Source organism: Heterodontus francisci, chromosome 7 (genome assembly GCF_036365525.1).
Source record: "Heterodontus francisci isolate sHetFra1 chromosome 7, sHetFra1.hap1, whole genome shotgun sequence".
Taxonomy (NCBI): domain Eukaryota; kingdom Metazoa; phylum Chordata; class Chondrichthyes; order Heterodontiformes; family Heterodontidae; genus Heterodontus; species Heterodontus francisci.
In genome coordinates, this window is record NC_090377.1 from 47,297,464 (window position 1) to 47,313,209 (window position 15,746).

Genomic DNA, 15,746 nt, shown 5'->3' on the forward strand with positions numbered 1-15,746 from the left:
CAACAAGAGAGAATCTATCCATCTTCCCTTGACGTTCAACGGCATTACCATTGCCACAACTCCCACCATCAACATCCTGGGGATTGCATTGACTAGAACCAAAACTGGACCAGCCATATAAATACTGTGGCTACAGAAGCAGGTCGGTGGCTAAGAATTCTGCTGCAAGTAACTCACCACCTGACTCCCCAAAGTCTGTCCACCATCTACAAGGCACAAGTCAGGAGTGTGATGGAATACTCTCCACTTGCCTGGATGAGTACAGCTCTAACAACTCTCAAGAAGCTCGACACCATCCAAGACCAAGCAGCCTATTTGATTGGCACCCCATCCACCACCTTAAACATTCACTCCCCCCACCACCGGCGCACAGTGGCAGCAGTGTGTACCATACACAAGATACACTGCAGCAACTCGCCAAGTCTCCTTCGACAGCACCTTTCAAACCCACAACCTCCACCACTTAGAAGGGCAAGGGCAGCAGATGCATAGGAACACCTACAACTGCAAGTTCCCCTTCAAGTCACACATCATCCTGACTTGGAACTATACCGCTGTTGCTTCACTGTCGCTGGGTCAAACACCTGGAACTTCTTAAAAGCACTGTAGCTGTACCTACGCCAGATGAACAGCAGTTCAAGAAGGTGTCCTACCAGCACCTTCTCAAGGGCAATTAGGGATGAGCGACAAATGCTGGCCTTGCCAGCTACACTCAAATCCCATTAAAGAATTTTAAAAAAAATTGGAAGGCCAGATAGTTCAGAGATTATTTTCTTGTTGATCAGTGAAATCATTCTCACCATTTTGAAAGGCTTCACACGTCTGCTTTGAAGTGACTTCCATTGTGACCATCTGTATTTAAATCAGATTCTTTTGTATCACATCCAGAATTTATAGTATTTCTCACTTAGATAGTAGCTCGTCTTGCACAGTATTCAGTTTTGTCAAATTGATGTATTTTAGTTTTAATTTTTATTCTGCTGTAATTATTTTCTGTATTTTACATTTCCTTACCACAACAATCAGCAATTCATTCAGTGAATTTGTCAAGAATTTTATGATTTGACACAAGTGGAAAATAATTGTGATAACGAACAGATCAGATTGTCCTGCACTACACAGTTGGAAAGGCTAATCATGATTGCAGAATGGATATTCTCCCAGGTAACTTTAAAAGTGAACTTTTGCAACCTTGCACCCTCAAATGTTTGAGGCTGTGACCAGAGCAATATCCCAAAAGATACTGCTGCTCAAGTCAAATCACCATTTTTATGCCAGGAAAATAAGAGTTGCTATTGCTACACATTACCATTATTTTTATCAATCAAAAATGTCCAGAGCGTCAGTTGCAAAATGGCACAAATTGCTTTCGCCACTGTGGAGCTCTTTCTAAACATTCTTGGTCAATCTGTCTCTACAATGCACTATTTGAAATCTAGAATAGGCCATCACTTTTGGAATTACATTAATATATGTTGTTATGGCCAGGTAAGGAAGGGGTCTCAGGCTCCCCTCTTGCTCCTTCTCTGGTTTGGCCATAACAGGGTTTATCTTTTAAAACCCAGTGATCTTAGCATACCCCCTTAGTGAGCCCTTGCTCACTGCACTCTAATTGTAATTGCAAATGAGCCAATCAGAACAGTTTTCTTGAGTTTAAACAAGAAAGATGTAAGTTTATTAGTCTTATCAGTCTAACCTGGTTAAAATTACTAAAATATGTGATGCAACCACGTTCGTATGCATACGAGCAACACACACACGCACAATTAGATACAGAGGGGAAGAAAGAATTGTGGGGGGCAGTGGTTGGAGGTGGTTGAAGTAGAGTTGACAATAATTGGCAATAAATGGAATACAGGTACTGTCCTTTATCCTTGGTGTAATGTCCTTGATTGAAGTTAAGGTCTGGGAGTCCTCACTGGGGCCACATGCACAATTCAAGACTTGTTTCTCTGGCACCAGAAGGCCGAAGAGGGGCTTTGTCTGTAGTCTTGAAGTCTAAGCTGCCACTGTGGGTTCCCTGGGACTTTGCTGGAGAGAGAGACAGAGAGAGTGAGAGATCGTCTCCTTGGTGTTCAAATTGCAGTCTTTTCCTTTCTGTGAGGTACAATTCAAAAAGTCCCAGTCTTATTCGCAGCTAGGTTATGTGACCATCTCTTATTGAAACAGCAACTTCTTGGAGGGTTGTTGGATTTCAGAGCCTCACAGACATACTCAGTGGGGGGGTGGAGTTTTGTCTCTTACAAAGTAAAAAGCTATCGGTGTCTTTTGATCATCACTATTGACAAAACTCATCTCGCTAGTTGAATCAGTGAGCACTCCCATTGTGTCTCTATTCATGTTTTCAGTTGTTCAGTTCTGTTATTTTAAACAAGTTATTTGCAATATCCAGTAAAAAAAAAGTTTCAAGAAGTGTCCCATATGACGAAATGAATATGTTTCCATTTGGCAGGTGTAATTTCCATCACAATATGAAATCTTAGCTTGCTTGTTAATACAGTAATACAATTTCTCCAGTCTTTTTGTATTCCCATCAGATTCAAAGTTACGACTCGCCTGTCCTCGTGACAGCTTACTCCAGTTTCCCTGTTATCTTCTTCAATATTCAGAACAATCCCCTTTTCTCTTCCTTTTTCAGTACATAAGTGTCAGATGCCAGTGGCTTGCCAGGGAAGAATGACATGTCAAATGATTCACAGTCTTATTGTCTTTCACATGACATAGGAAAATCATATTTCTGCTCCTATAAGATATATAGCAAATTCTGCTACCTTGGGTCCACAGTGACAATCTGTACCTTGATGTTTGGAGAAAGCAGCTACCACCCTTTGGCCAACTCACGAAACATGCATAGGATAACACCAAGCTGACCCTTAGGACAAAGCTGATTCTTTATAAGGCCTGTGTTCTTAGCTCCTTGCTGTATGGCTCTGAAACATGGGCAACTTACAGCTACCAAGAAAAGAAGCTCAGTAATTTCTATCTTAACTGTCAGCGGCGCATTATGTGTATATCCTGGCACGACAAAATCACATGCAGCAGTCCTCTCAAAGGCTGAGCTCTTAAGTGTGTTTACACGAATCAAACAGATGTGGCTTTGGTGGATCAGACATGTGCGCAGGATGGAAGACGGTCCCATACCCAAGAACCTTATGTATGGTGAGGTAGCTGGGGCCAGCCGACCAGTGGGCCACCCAAAACTCCGCTTCAAGGACGCTTGCAAAGCGTGACATGAAGGCCCAAAATGTCAACTGTCGCACATGGGAGTCACGAGATGGTGAAAGAGGGAAATGGCAACACATCCTGTGGACTCGTGTGCACGATCACCACAACCAGTTGCAACAGCAGCTTGGCAACAGATGCCAATGTCCAAAACAACAACTCACCGTCGCTTGGCAGCTTCACGTGAAGCTCTTGTGTTAGATCCTGCCTCTCAAGGATTGGCCTTCACAGCCATCAGCAAAGGTGCACCAATAGAGGACACCCCACTTAAATAGATTGTTTGCTGCGTGTCCATCATCTTTCATAAATGGAAGGATGCCAACCATCAGATATTTTTGTAAATTTTTACGACCATCTCCCCAAAAATGAATAAAGGTTCAAATAGGACATGAACTGGAACAAGATCTGCCATTGTACATGTAATTTGCTGTGTAACGTTTGCTTAGAGAAATCGAATTTTTGAACAGTAGCCATTAAAGAGTAAAGATTGAGTCATTGTGTTATGCTGTTCAATGCAATTGATTTTTTAAAAACTTTGACTAGCAAAACATCCATTTTGGTTAGGTTTATTCCATCTTAATCCAAGTTTTATGTTTCACTGGAAAACTGCACCACATATTTTATTCTCCCTATCTGTGTTTAGCTTTTTAAGTGGATATGTGTTTTAACATACAATAATACCTGACAGGAAATCAGTTAGAACTGAATTGAATAAAAGTTAAATGAAAAGTCATGTTTCTGATACTGCATCCAGAGTGATATTTGCTTTCTCAATTATGTAGAGATTTTTTTTCGTGCACAATGCATATCAAAATTAGAAACCCATTTGCAGTGAACAAGCTTTTGAATCTGTTCCAGAGAAAGTCTTTACAGCCTTGTTGCAGCAAAAGCCTTTCTTTTATGACTTTGATTTCTATGAACTTGCCCCTATTTTGATTCCATAATTTAATTCAAAATCATAAGTAATATAAGCTGCTCTCTGGGAATTATCATGATTGGTCGGGAATTCAGTTTCCATATTCTGTGTAGAGAAATGTAAAGCTAAATAACACTATCAGCAGCTGCTGGGAGAATAGAGCAGATGAATTGTATAGTTTCACCTCTACATTAATTCCATGCTTTTACAGATTAGCCAATTACAACATTCAGACAGATTCTTTTGGGCCTCCTTATCTCGAGAGACAATGGATACGCGCCTGGAGGTGGTCAGTGGTTTGTGAAGCAGCGCCTGGAGTGGCTATAAAGGCCAATTCTGGAGTGACAGGCTCTTCCACAGGTGCTGCAGAGAAATTTCTTTGTTGGGGCTGTTGCACAGTTGGCTCTCCCCTTGCGCCTCTGTCTTTTTTCCTGCCAACTACTAAGTCTCTTCGACTCGCCACAATTTAGCCCTGTCTTTATGGCTGCCCGCCAGCTCTGGCGAATGCTGGCAACTGACTCCCACGACTTGTGATCAATGTCACACGATTTCATGTCGCGTTTGCAGACGTCTTTATAACGGAGACATGGACGGCCGGTGGGTCTGATACCAGTGGCGAGCTCGCTGTACAATGTGTCTTTGGGGATCCTGCCATCTTCCATGCGGCTCACATGGCCAAGCCATCTCAAGCGCCGCTGACTCAGTAGTGTGTATAAGCTGGGGGTGTTGGCCGCTTCAAGGACTTCTGTGTTGGAGATATAGTCCTGCCACCTGATGCCAAGTATTCTCCGAAGGCAGCGAAGATGGAATGAATTGAGACGTCGCTCTTGGCTGGCATACGTTGTCCAGGCCTCGCTGCCGTAGAGCAAGGTACTGAGGACACAGGCCTGATACACTCGGACTTTTGTGTTCCGTGTCAGTGCGCCATTTTCCCACACTCTCTTGGCCAGTCTGGACATAGCAGTGGAAGCCTTACCCATGCGCTTGTTGATTTCTGCATCTAGAGACAGGTTACTGGTGATAGTTGAGCCTAGGTAGGTGAACTCTTGAACCACTTCCAGAGCGTGGTCGCCAATATTGATGGATGGAGCATTTCTGACATCCTGCCCCATGATGTTCGTTTTCTTGAGGCTGATGGTTAGGCCAAATTCATTGCAGGCAGACGCAAACCTGTCGATGAGACTCTGCAGGCATTCTTCAGTGTGAGATGTTAAAGCAGCATCGTCAGCAAAGAGGAGTTCTCTGATGAGGACTTTCCGTAATTTGGACTTCGCTCTTAGACGGGCAAGGTTGAACAACCTGCCCCCTGATCTTGTGTGGAGGAAAATTCCTTCTTCAGAGGATTTGAACGCATGTGAAAGCAGCAGGGAGAAGAAAATCCCAAAAAGTGTGGGTGCGAGAACACAGCCCTGTTTCACACCACTCAGGATAGGAAAGGGCTCTGATGAGGAGCCACCATGTTGAATTGTGCCTTTCATATTGTCATGGAATGAGGTGATGATACTTAGTAGCTTTGGTGGACATCCGATCTTTTCTAGTAGTCTGAAGAGACCACGTCTGCTGACGAGGTCAAAGGCTTTGGTGAGATCAATGAAAGCAATGTAGAGGGGCATCTGTTGTTCACGGCATTTCTCCTATATCTGACGAAGGGAGAACAGCATGTCAATAGTCGATCTCTCTGCACGAAAGCCACACTGTGCCTCAGGGTAGACGCGCTCGGCCAGCTTCTGGAGCCTGTTCAGAGCGACTCGAGCAAAGACTTTCCCCACTATGCTGAGCAGGGAGATTCCACGGTAGTTGTTGCAGTCACCGCGGTCACCTTTGTTTTTATAGAGGGTGATGATGTTGGCATCGCGCATGTCCTGGGGTACTGCTCCCTCGTCCCAGCACAGGCATAGCAGTTCATGTAGTGCTGAGAGTATAGCAGGCTTGGCACTCTTGATTATTTCAGGGGTAATGCTGTCCTTCCCAGGGGCTTTTCCGCTGGCTAGGGAATCAATGGCATCACTGAGTTCCGATTTGGTTGGCTGTATGTCCAGCTCATCCATGACTGGTAGAGGCTGGGCTGCATTGAGGGCAGTCTCAGTGACAGCATTCTCCCTGGAGTACAGTTCTAGGTAGTGCTCAACCCAGCGGTCCATCTGTTTGCGTTGGTCAGTGATTATGTCCCCCGATTTAGATTTGAGGGGGGTGATCTTCTTGATGGTTGGCCCAAGAGCTCTCTTCATGCCATCATACATTCCTCTGATGTTTCCGGTGTCTGAGGCCAGCTGAATATGACTGCATAGGTGTTGCCAGTAGTCGTTTGCGCAACGCCTAGCTGTTCTTTGTGCAGTACTTCTGGCTGCTTTAAGTGCTGCGGATGTTAAATCGCTGGGGGCTTTCTTGTAGTTCAAAAGTGCAATGCGCTTAGCGGCTATGACAGGTTCCAGCTCTTCATTATGAGATTGAAACCAGTCTGCATTTCTCTTCGCACTTTTGCCGTAGGTGGTCAAAGCTGACTCATAGATGGCGTCTCTGATGTGGGCCCACTTGGTCTCAGCATCCCCTGTGGGAGTGTTTTGAAGGGCTGTTACAAGTGAATGTAGAAATTTTTGTAACAGCTGTGGGTGAGAAATTCTGCTCGTGTTGATGCGCGGGTGGCCCTTCTGCTTGGAATGATGCAACTTCTTTGGTCTGAGTCTAACCTTGCTGCACACCAGGGAGTGGTCGGTGTCGCAGTCCGCACTGTGGAAGCTGCGTGTGATTTGAACACTGTTTAAGGCGGCTCGCCTTGTGACAATGAGGTCTAGCTGGTGCCAACGACGTGATCTTGGGTGCCTCCATGAAACCTGGTGACAGGGTTTAGTGTGAAAGAACGAGTTGGTGATGCAGAGGTTATGATAGGTACACAACTCAAGCAGTCTCTGCCCGTTCTCATTCATCCTTCCAACGCCATAGCGCCCAAGGCAGGAGGGCCATGAGTCATGGTCGGCCCCAACCCTGGCATTAAAGTCCCCCAGCAGGAATAGGTGTTCGGTGTTGGGGATGCTGCTAATGATGTTATGGAGTTGTTCATAGAACTGGTCTTTAGCTTCAGGTGCGGAACAGAGTGTTGGAGCATAGATGCTGAGTAGGTGTACTGGACCAGAGGTGGTGATGTAACTGACGAGCACAGCTGCCGATACTTCAATCTCCGATCCTGCTGTCTTCACAGTCCAGAGTGTCTGCAGCCACGGCATGCGGTAAGTCCATTGAGGTGAAGAAGGAGCTGCGGGACCCGAGAGAAGTCCTGTGAAAAGGTGCCCCGAACACCCAAAACATCCACGAACGGCCCCCCCGGCCGCAACTTCAAAGCGCCCGCTGGAGATGGCTCGGAGAGCATCTGCAGCGCACTGTCGGCAATGCTGCATGCCTTTATTTAAACCACTGCAAAAAAAAAAACCCTTAGCAAATGTAATCACCTCTAAGTCTGCCAAATGATGCTTCACCTCCCGAAGGACGTGGATGAGCTTTCCGGACGTCGATGGTGGGCACTGAGGAAATGGCTTATTACCTGCACCAGATTCCACCCCCCCTCCCCCCCCCCTTTACCCCCCTTCCACCCCCCCCCACCCCCGTCCCCTTCCCTGCTCCACCCTCTCAGCTCACCCCCTCACAACCCCGTCCCAGCCCGCCCCCCCCTCGCACCATCTTCACCCCGCACCCCCTTCCCCTGCACCCCCCCCCCCCACCCCCTCCCTCTACCCCTCCCCCTTGCATCCCCTCCTCCCACCGGCACCATCCTACACCTGTGTAGGGGCCCCAACAACCCCACTGCCTTGTGGGCGTCTCGGGAGAGACCAAGGCTAAGGGAGTAAACCCTAACAGAAAATCCGGAGCGGAACCCCGTAGGCGGTCATGTGTCACCTTTGGCATGTTTCCGGCAGTTCCTGCAGCCATACTGGTGCCAAACGTCGTGTCCTGCACTCCTTTGGACCCCACCAGAAAGGCCGAGAGGGGGGTTTTGACGACTGGGCAACTCTCAACCTCCATAAATTTGCCCAGGCATGCGCCATGGAGAGGTCACTCCATAGTTGCCTCACAGCGACTGAAACAACACGGAAGGCAGCAGTTACGGGTTATAAGTCCAGATAAATTGGCGTAGAAACTGGGCGCCACGGGTTGCCTTTGTCGGTGGGAGAGGTCATTGCACCTCACTGGACAGCTACCGCCCGCCTCAAACCGGGCAGCCCCCGGTCAATAAGGTTCTGTCCCGCCACAGTCTGCCTGCTTCAATGGGTGCTTGGAGCTCAGGGTCATTGCCCGAAAGGTGGACTGATACACCGCACCAAACAACATGAAAAAAGGAAAGAAGGTACCAGCCCTTCGCTTTGCAAGCTGGAACGTCAGAACTATGTGTCCTGGCCTGTCGGAAGACCTTACACAAATCAACGATTCTCGGAAGACCGCCATCATTAACAACGAGCTCAGTAGACTCAATGTGGACATTGCAGCACTTCAGGAGACTCGCCTCCCCGCGAGTGGCTCTCTAGCAGAGCAAGACTACACCTTCTTCTGGCAGGGCAGGGATCCTGAAGAACCAAGACAGCATGGAGTGGGCTTCGCCATCAGAAACTCCTTGCTCAGCATGATAGAGCCTCCCTCAAATGGCTCGGAACGCATACTGTCCATCCGACTGCTCACCACCTCTGGTCCAGTACACCTACTCAGCATCTATGCTCCAACACTCTGTTCCGCACCTGAAGCTAAAGACCAGTTCTATGAACAACTCCATAACATCATTAGCAGCATCCCCAACACCGAACACCATTCAGACAGATAGTAGCAAGATATTCAGCTGGTATTTATCTGAAATGTAGATCATCTTTGGCGAGCAAACAAATGTTTCACCTCATTAACTCGTTTGATGGGCAGTTATCTGTAATTGCTAAGGACTTTTTTTTGTTCTTTCTGCAGTATCGTTTTTCATGCAAATATAAATTGGGTTTTATTTGTTCTTCAGTGCAAATATAAAAATGAATTTATATCTTTATTGTACAGATTGGACTTCTCAGTGTAGCTTTACTTTAGTCCCACTAAAAAGGGAAAGTTAGCTGTGGAGTTCAGTGATCTCCAACAAATCAAATCCAGGATGCCATTCCTCTCTGAAAAATAAGTCATACTGACACAGCTCAAGGAAAGAGGCTTCCAAAATGACTCTTATGCGTAAATGGCAGCTCTAAATGATATCTGGGTTAACGTAAATAATACTTGGCATATGCCAAATGGAACATAGGACCTTATGTTACAGGTATTCCTGGTAGATGCAAAATGTTAGCCAGAGATCGAAGCACATTCTTATTTGCTGACAAGCAAATATCTCTTGGATAACGGGAAACACAAATCATTTTTCTTAATCCAATTTTCCCCATTTTACTCAATAACAGCATTTCCATTACGGTGACCTCAGCCACAGATGGCTCTCATTTAATTTGCAATCATCATGACACAGGGAAAACTCATGTCAGGAAAGATAAAATTGCAGTGTATAACGTTCTTTTTATAATGACTAATAATATGTTTTTAAATGTTTTTCCATTGCCAATTCCTACTACCACATTGTCTGCATTTGTAAAAAGTTGTAAAGTTATGTGCATCATGAAGAAATTTGTTTCAGATTTCATGAATATTAGTCAAACACAAATGTGATTGTATACAGTTTAAAATTCACTGTGAAACAATAACTCTGAACACTGCTTGTGCCTTTTGTTCTTAGAACTCACTCTGCAATTGTCATGTCCTGAGGGCTTTGATGAAAACAATCAATATCCTGTTCTGCTGGTTGTGTAAGTAATCCTGTTATTTAAGATCCAAACTTGCTGCTGACAATTAGATCATTAAGTTATAGGAGCACAATGCTAATTTCACTCTTAAATACTATGGGCTGAATTTTCCCATGTACCGGCAATTCAACTGCTCGGGCTGATAGCGGGAGGCGACCCTGCTTCGGTGGGCAGCAGGACCCAGAATGGCAAATTGCCAGCGGCAGCCAATCAGCAGGCTGCTGTCCAATTAAGGATAGTGCCCCACCCCCAAGAACTGCTAGCCCAATCAGAGGACCGGCAGCTCAGCAGTCTCAGCACTGCTCGGGTGGCCATCGCTGAGAGTGAAGCTCCAGGGAGAGGGTGCCTCAATGACGGGGCGCACTTGAAGAGAGTTGAAGTAGGTTGGGGAAGCTGGAGCCAGGCAGCTAGGCTCTGGCAATTGTGGGGGGCGGGGGCTGGTGGTGCAATGGTCATGGAGCATCAGTGGCACGTTGCCACGAAGGCAGTCATTGCCACTTGGGGAGGGGGGGGTGCTCCTCCGTGAGCCATGGAGTGCCTATAATGGAGTTCCCCCACCAGAACATGCTGGGAGGCCACCAGGTTTCGATGGACGGCCTCCCCACACAGCAGCGCGCCCTTCCAATGTGGACAAAATGCCTGCGGAGGAGTGAAGTAGCCCTTAACTGGCCACTTGCATGGTTCAATTGGCCACTCAGTGGGCGGCTAAGCCGCCAACTTTCCTGCTGTTGGCAATATGGCATGGCAGTGGGAAGATGTCAGGCTCACCTTCCGATGCCTTTCCCTGCCATTTTCCCAGCGAGCTGGGAGAATTCAGCCCTATGAGCTTGACATCCCAATGTTTGCTAATCTAAGTGAAATGTTTGTATATAACGGCAGGTGGAATGTTGGAAGGAAGTGCCAACTGCTTAAACAATCCTGCTGTCAAAAAAACTGTATAAGGAATTACTAAAAAGCAGAAGAAAGAGTAATTTAGCTTGTTATGTTCTTATTCAAAGTCGTTCATAAAGCTAGTGATTTGTCACAGCAGAGCATTCCATAATTTTGTAATTCATTTGATTTTGCCTCCATGTAGCTTTTTAATTCTATTTTTTAAAATCTGCTGCAAACAATATTTTTGCTCAATTTTTGCATTAAGAATAATAGGGAGGCTCTCCGTGTTCATCGTTATTAAGGAGTAAATCTGACAGCAACTTCCAGTGAAGGCACATATACAATTAATCATGCAAATCAGAAGTTGCTGTCTGAGTTGCCCTGCTCCTCCAGAAGCTTTGCTACACTAGTACTGTGCTGAGAGACTTGGCACTTACATGCATGCAATGGCATAAGGTTGGGGTACTTATCCACCACATACCTTCTAAATGCACCAGAAAAAATTAGGCCTTGTCCATTTAAGTCTAAGTGAAATTTTCATGACATTGGTAAGTCTTAATTACTGCCAAACAACTTCTCAGGACCGACAAGTGTGGAGCTCATTCCTTCAGATTTTAATTATTGTTGTGGAGTTTTAAAAATTAAAAAATTTAAATAAAAGCTTACTTATTATTTCTATCTCTTTTATATTTCTCTCTTAATCCCATTTTTCTTTCCCTTTCTTCATTTTTTTTTTGTACAGTCATACAGCACTGAAACAGGCCCTTGGGCCCACCGAGTCTGTGCCGACCATCAACCACTCATTTATACTAATCCTACATTAATCCCATATTCCCTACCACATCCCCACCTTCCCTCAATTCCCCTACCTACACTAGGGGCACTTTACCATGGCCAATTTACCTATCAATCTGTAAGTCTTTGGCTGTGGGAGGAAACCGGAGCACCCGACGGAAACCCACGCGGTCACAGGGAGAACTTGCAAACTCCGCACAGGCAGTACCCAGAACTGACCCCAGGTCGCTGGAGCTGTGAGGCTGCGGTGCTAACCACTGCGCCACTGTGCCGCCTACATGATTTTACATTTTAACTTACACTTCCTGGTTTAGTAAGGATTCTTCAATAGCTTGGATTTTGCAGTCACCGTCAGAACAAGGGTGCTCACCGCTGACCTCTAAGAAAGCTGCCCACAAAGATTTAGCGATCTCTGCTGTGTGGTTTTTCCCTTTACCCATGGGGGCGGTGTCACGCACACCAGAAGTGCAATGAGACAACAATCATGGACTAACTCTGAAGAGTTATGAAAAATGTTCTTTGTCTTTAAAAAATGAACCCTTACTTTTAAAAGTGAACTATGGTCCAAAATGGCCACCAAAGAAAAGGGGGTTGGTCTTTTGTGTATTCAAACAGTCTGACAAAGACAAAGGACAAATATGGATCCCATCTTACAGCTATCCTAAAACATTCCAGAATTGAATGTCGTCTTCTGAAACAAAAGAGGTGTGAAGTAGCCACATCCTAGGCCATTGTGCAATCACCATGGGGAACAGACGAAAATGTCTCCCACCAAGAGGTGAGAGGTGTCACTGTTTTACCTTAAAAAAAAAGACAGCCAGAGAGAGAATGAGGCTGGCCCGGTAGGTGAAGCTACTTGTAACAGCTTGAGTTCCAGCCAAGCCAGGAAGCACAGTGTCCTGCTGAAAAAAATCCAACATCTACAGTATACAGCTAGAAGTAACCCATCATCTTCAACAGAACCTTCAATCAAGAGAGAAATCTGCAATCATCTCAGGCCTATATCTATCTAGAACTTGATTCTCAAGAGAATTTAACAGGTTAATCGTAACCTTTCCCCACACCAAAAATCACCTTCCTCCATCCCTTCTCTATCTGTTTCTTATGTGTAAGTGCGTGTGTGTGTGTATGCCCGCACGTGCGAATGCATGAGTGGATGCGATTGCGGCAATTTCAAGATAAGTCGTCTTGATCAATATGCAATTGACTTTGTGTTTTTAAAACCTACAAGAAAACCTGTCTCTGTCTGTTTATTTGAAAAATAAAACATCAAGGGGCTAAACTCTAATACAGCTACACTTGCTGCGGTCAGGTGGGGAGTTGAGCAGTGGGAACCACCCACGTCATACCACGTGGCCGTAACACGGTTTAAATCTGGCATCGAGTCTCAGGGATCTCCAGGCATCCAACAGCAGTGATGTCAACAAGCAGGTAAGAAGTGAATCACATTGAAGTATTCCCACAGACAGCAAAGCAGGAAGTTAAAAGCAATTACTACCCTTCACTTTTAATTTAACTTTTCAGATCAAAAAATAAATGATTATGATTGGATTAAGATAGAAGCTAAAATAAGGAAAAACATACTTTCAAAACTTGTTAATATGTGAAATTTTGTATTTTTTATTATTCAGAGATACAGCACTGAAACAGGCCCTTCGGCCCACCGAATCTGTGCCGACCAACAACCACCCATTTATACTAACCCTACAGTAATCCCATATTTCCTATCACCTTCCTACACTAGGGGCAATTTACAACGGCCAATTTACCTATCACCTGCAAGTCTTTGGATGTGGGAGGAAACCGGAGCACCCGGCGAAAACCCACGCAGACACAGGGAGAACTTGCAAACTCCGCACAGGCAGTACCCAGAATCGAACCCGGGTCCCTGGAGCTGTGAGGCTGCGGTGCTAACCACCGACACTGTGCCGCCCTGATATTCCACAAATATAAAATTAGCTTTTCAGGGCCAGTGAGAGTGTTTACCAGTACTTATCAAAGTTAGTACATTATTAAAAGTCCAGTTAAAGCTCATTAAACTAGGTGTAACTTTTTTAAGGGTCTTACAGCGAGACCAGCAACGTAAAAGTGCAAGTTTCGTCAGTTCATTGATTGCTTAGGGATTGCACTCTAGGTGGAACTCAACAGCACCCTCTGGAGGAGCATAGAATTACTGACAGCAGTTTATGAATTTCCAAGTTATTCTGTGCAAGTGCGGACTCCCAAAGTTGCTGTCAGTTTCAGTGGAGTAAGGATGCTGAACGCTGACAGTTCCACCATCATTACCACTGCAAAATCCAGACCCAATCTGGTTTGTTAAGGAGATGCACAGTTTCTTGCCCTATTCACACAGGTTCCCGATCCTTTTGGAGAGGGTGCTGTTCATTCACCACTGGCCACAAAATCGAGGGCATTGTGTTAATAAAGATGATAGATATCTAAATATTAGCATAAAGATCAGCTGGTGTAGTGTATGATTATAGTGCAATGTAGAGCAGGTATGGTAGAGTAGTTGCAGACCAGTGAAAGTAATGTTTCTGCTATCTCGAAAGGCAGAATTTGTTCTGATAGTATTAGATTTAAACAGAAAATGCCATTAATGTCACTGTATCAGGTTTCCACCAATGCAAGCAGCAGTTTTCAAATTTGGTATAATTTTACTCAATAATAGGGAAAACTGTCCCATAATATTTGGGTAAATTTCTAACTTTAGTCATCAATGTAAACTCGAGTTGCATTCTGTGGCTGCAAAGTCATAACAAAAGGTGAATATTTTTCTTCACGTGAGACCTGGCATTTTAAATAGAATATTATAAAGTATCATCACAGCACTGAGAAAAATAAATAGTGCAGAAAAGTTTCCAGTCAGAAAGAAAGGTGCAGTTGGCATTTGTTGATATATTGAAGCAAAGAGGAGCAGCAAAAACTAAGAGCACAGAGGCACAAGTGAAAGGTGACTTACAGTAAGTACTCTCTGTGCATTAAACATCTCACAACAGTCGTTACCTGGACACAGTGAAGAAATAGTACTTGAAGAACCTCAGGCTCACCAGGGAGGCTATGACCAAATCGAGCAGGGTACGTAATGAAAGGAAGAAAGAACATGTATTTATAATAACACCTTGCAAAGGGATGTCCCAAAGCACTTCACAGTGTTACGGCCAATGCGGGAGGAGTGCACTGTCTTTCTCTAGTTCCACTTCTCCACAGGTCACAACATATATTTAAATGTGTACCCAGTTACCGATACAGCCAATTATATATTCTTTTTATTTCAGGATAAAATCCACCAACTAGGTTTCTTTAATAAACAATAAAAGTATTCATTTATTATAAAACAAGACTTAGCCAATAAAGATGCAAATCTTTAACACAGTTTGAAATATGGCACTAAATATATACATTCCCGTCTAATACCCAACACGCACACACACACACCCAGGTTAAAGGAAAAATAAAGATGTTTTGGCCAAAGTACTTGTTAATTCTTGAAGAAAACAGGTAAGGTATGTTATGTTCCAGATGGCATACAGTCTGGCATCTGGGTACACGTAGATGGGTCACTGGGATCTTTTCTGGAATAGTTCTTTTCAGGCGGTGTCAAGAATTAATCTGGCAGGCTTTCCAGGAGCTTCTCGGGTGAAATGCGACATCAGGGGGTTTTAGCTATCAAACACTGGATTTTGCAGGATTTCTCAGAGAGGTGGAGAAAAACTGAGTTGGGTGCTTCTCTCTTAGCAGGCTTACCCCAAACTGACATTCGTAACAGTCCACACCCTAAGTCAAAACCTCCTGACAACCATAAACAGAGGCATGTGGCTTCTCTGTAAACATCTCCAATAGCCAGCAAGGCTTCTGATGTTTATTTAGCACTTCTTGACTCTTCCAGTAATTGATTTTTTTAAAAATCCAAAGTGTCCTTTCAGTGACTCTTTTTGGAAAAAAAAAGTCCAGCATCTATGGAATCATTTCAGTCCTCCAGTGAGTCCATCTCCACAATTCTAAAACACGAGTCCTCAAAAAAAATTTTAAAATGGAAGCATTTTCATAACAGCCAATTCAGTACTTTTGAAGTGTAATGAAGGGAAATGGGAAAGCCAATTTGCGCACAACAAGGTTCCACAAACTGCAATGAG

General features: G+C 44.7%; 1 protein-coding gene across 1 annotated transcript in view; it reads left to right on the forward strand.

Annotated features, from left to right (window-relative positions):
- The window catches only part of LOC137371955 (inactive dipeptidyl peptidase 10-like), a 939,618-nt gene that overhangs the window by 879,206 nt on the left and 44,666 nt on the right, over positions 1 to 15,746 (forward strand). The window contains exon 19 of the mRNA XM_068035118.1: positions 9,876 to 9,945. Coding sequence (XP_067891219.1) covers positions 9,876 to 9,945 — 70 coding nt within the window. The remainder of the gene's footprint in view (positions 1 to 9,875; positions 9,946 to 15,746) is intronic.